General features: G+C 52.6%; 1 protein-coding gene across 1 annotated transcript in view; it reads right to left on the bottom strand.

The window, feature by feature from the left end:
• The window catches only part of LOC102031507 (pinopsin-like), a 46777-nt gene that overhangs the window by 24580 nt on the left and 20481 nt on the right, over nucleotides 1–1716 (bottom strand). The window contains exon 2 of the mRNA XM_014308861.1: nucleotides 732–1060. Coding sequence (XP_014164336.1) covers nucleotides 732–1060 — 329 coding nt within the window. The remainder of the gene's footprint in view (nucleotides 1–731; nucleotides 1061–1716) is intronic.

Here is a 1716-nt window from a genome sequence, read left to right as displayed (position 1 = left end):
AGGCCCAGTCTCATCAAGGTGGGTAAATCTTTCCCAGTTTTAATTAGGGGTAATTTGAAGTATCTGGAGTGCTCTGGCAAACTTCCCTCATCTGTGATGCTGACACAGGGGCCTCTGATGCCTCAGGATTTCAGCTTTTCTATTTTCACATCCTGTGCTGCATCAGTGCATCACTCCAAACTCCACACAGAGTGTGAGTTACTGTCCTCACATTTTGGTCAGACAAAACAATCCCTCTGGGCCTGGGAACCAAGGACACCCCACAGCCTCAGGTCCCAAAAAGTACAAACAAAAGTGAATTGGGGGCAGCAAACTGGCGGTAAATGACTTCATTACCTGAAGCTGTAATTGGAGAATTAACCCCTGATATATAAATGGGCCAAACTTTTAATTGTCTGAAAAACTGGTGCCCATTGTCCAGCTCGGGTGTAGCCTCTGAGAGGCTGTGGCTGCCCAAGGTGTGGCTGTTGAAGGCCTTTAATAAATCCCCACTTTATTCTCTGAATCCAGCCTCTGCTCTAGGCAGCCACCCCAAGGCATCCCCTCCAGCTGGGTACAGCTTTCAAAGCCCTGGTAGGCTGGAGCCTGTCCCCAGGACAGCCACAGGAGAGGCATTGCCAGGGCTGGCAGCACATCTGGCAGCAGAGGAGTTCCAGAGGTGGACAATGGGCATCATGGGCTTCTGCCTGGCTTGGGGTGACACTCAAAAGGCAGCTGAGGAATCAACTTACCTGTCTGACAGCACAGAGCAGCTTCCCATAGGAATAGACAATGATGGCAAACGGGATCACGAGGCAAAAGATGAAAAGACAGATGATGTAGGAGGCGTTGTTGGCATCCCTGGAATGCCAGTTCACAGAGCAGGTTATCCCTGCTCCTTCTGGCCCATAGCTGCTCCAGCCAAGCAGTGGGGGCACAGTCCAGAGCAGGGAGTATGTCCAGGACAGGATGATGGCTGCCCAAGCTTTCCTGTAGTTGGTGGTGTCAGGCTCTGCTGTCCTCGTCATGGTGCAGCAGCGCTCGTACGAGAGCACGGCCAGGGAGATGAGGGAGATGATGCCTGTGCCAAACCAGAGCCTTGCATCAGCAAAAATCAATGAGTGAAGGCTTTGCTCTGCCTCTCAAAATAACTATTTCAAGCTTTGGATGAGACTGATGGCACTGGCTTTGGAAACAAGGCGGGCAAGGACTGGGACTGAGGGGTCCCCTAAGGGTGAGAGGTGCTGAGAGCCTGAGCCCACTCACCAGGAGCTGGGGGTGTTCAAACACATCCAGCCAAAGCAGCCAGTTATAAATGCTCCTCAATAGTTAACCACACCTGTCTGAATGGATACGTGTGTGTGTGTGTGAGAGAGCTGCAGCAAAACCCTGCCTTCTCCATCACATCTGGTTCTTGCTGCCCCTGTAAAATTCGAGATTAATATCCAGATTTGCCCGAAGTGTGGAGCTGGTCTGGTGCTCCTCTGCCAGCTCCAAAGTGCAGCCTTCTGAGCCCTCCTTGGGGAAGTGCAGCCCCATAAGGATTTCATGCTGTGCACAATGAAGAGCTGTAGGTTAAACCCAGGTCCTGAAGCCCCCTGTGCCAGCAAGTGCCCCCCTCAGGGGGCAGGCAGCTCGTGGTGAGCCTTTGCAGAGACAGAGATGGGTCTCCCGCAACTGGGGAACTGCCAGCAGACACCAAGGGGGCAATAAAACCACCAGCAGCAAATCAAAGGC

The sequence above is a fragment of the Geospiza fortis genome, unplaced genomic scaffold (assembly GCF_000277835.1).
Source record: "Geospiza fortis unplaced genomic scaffold, GeoFor_1.0 scaffold101, whole genome shotgun sequence".
NCBI classification, from domain to species: domain Eukaryota; kingdom Metazoa; phylum Chordata; class Aves; order Passeriformes; family Thraupidae; genus Geospiza; species Geospiza fortis.
Note: the sequence above shows the minus strand (reverse complement) of the source record. Positions and strands in the feature narration are given on the sequence as shown.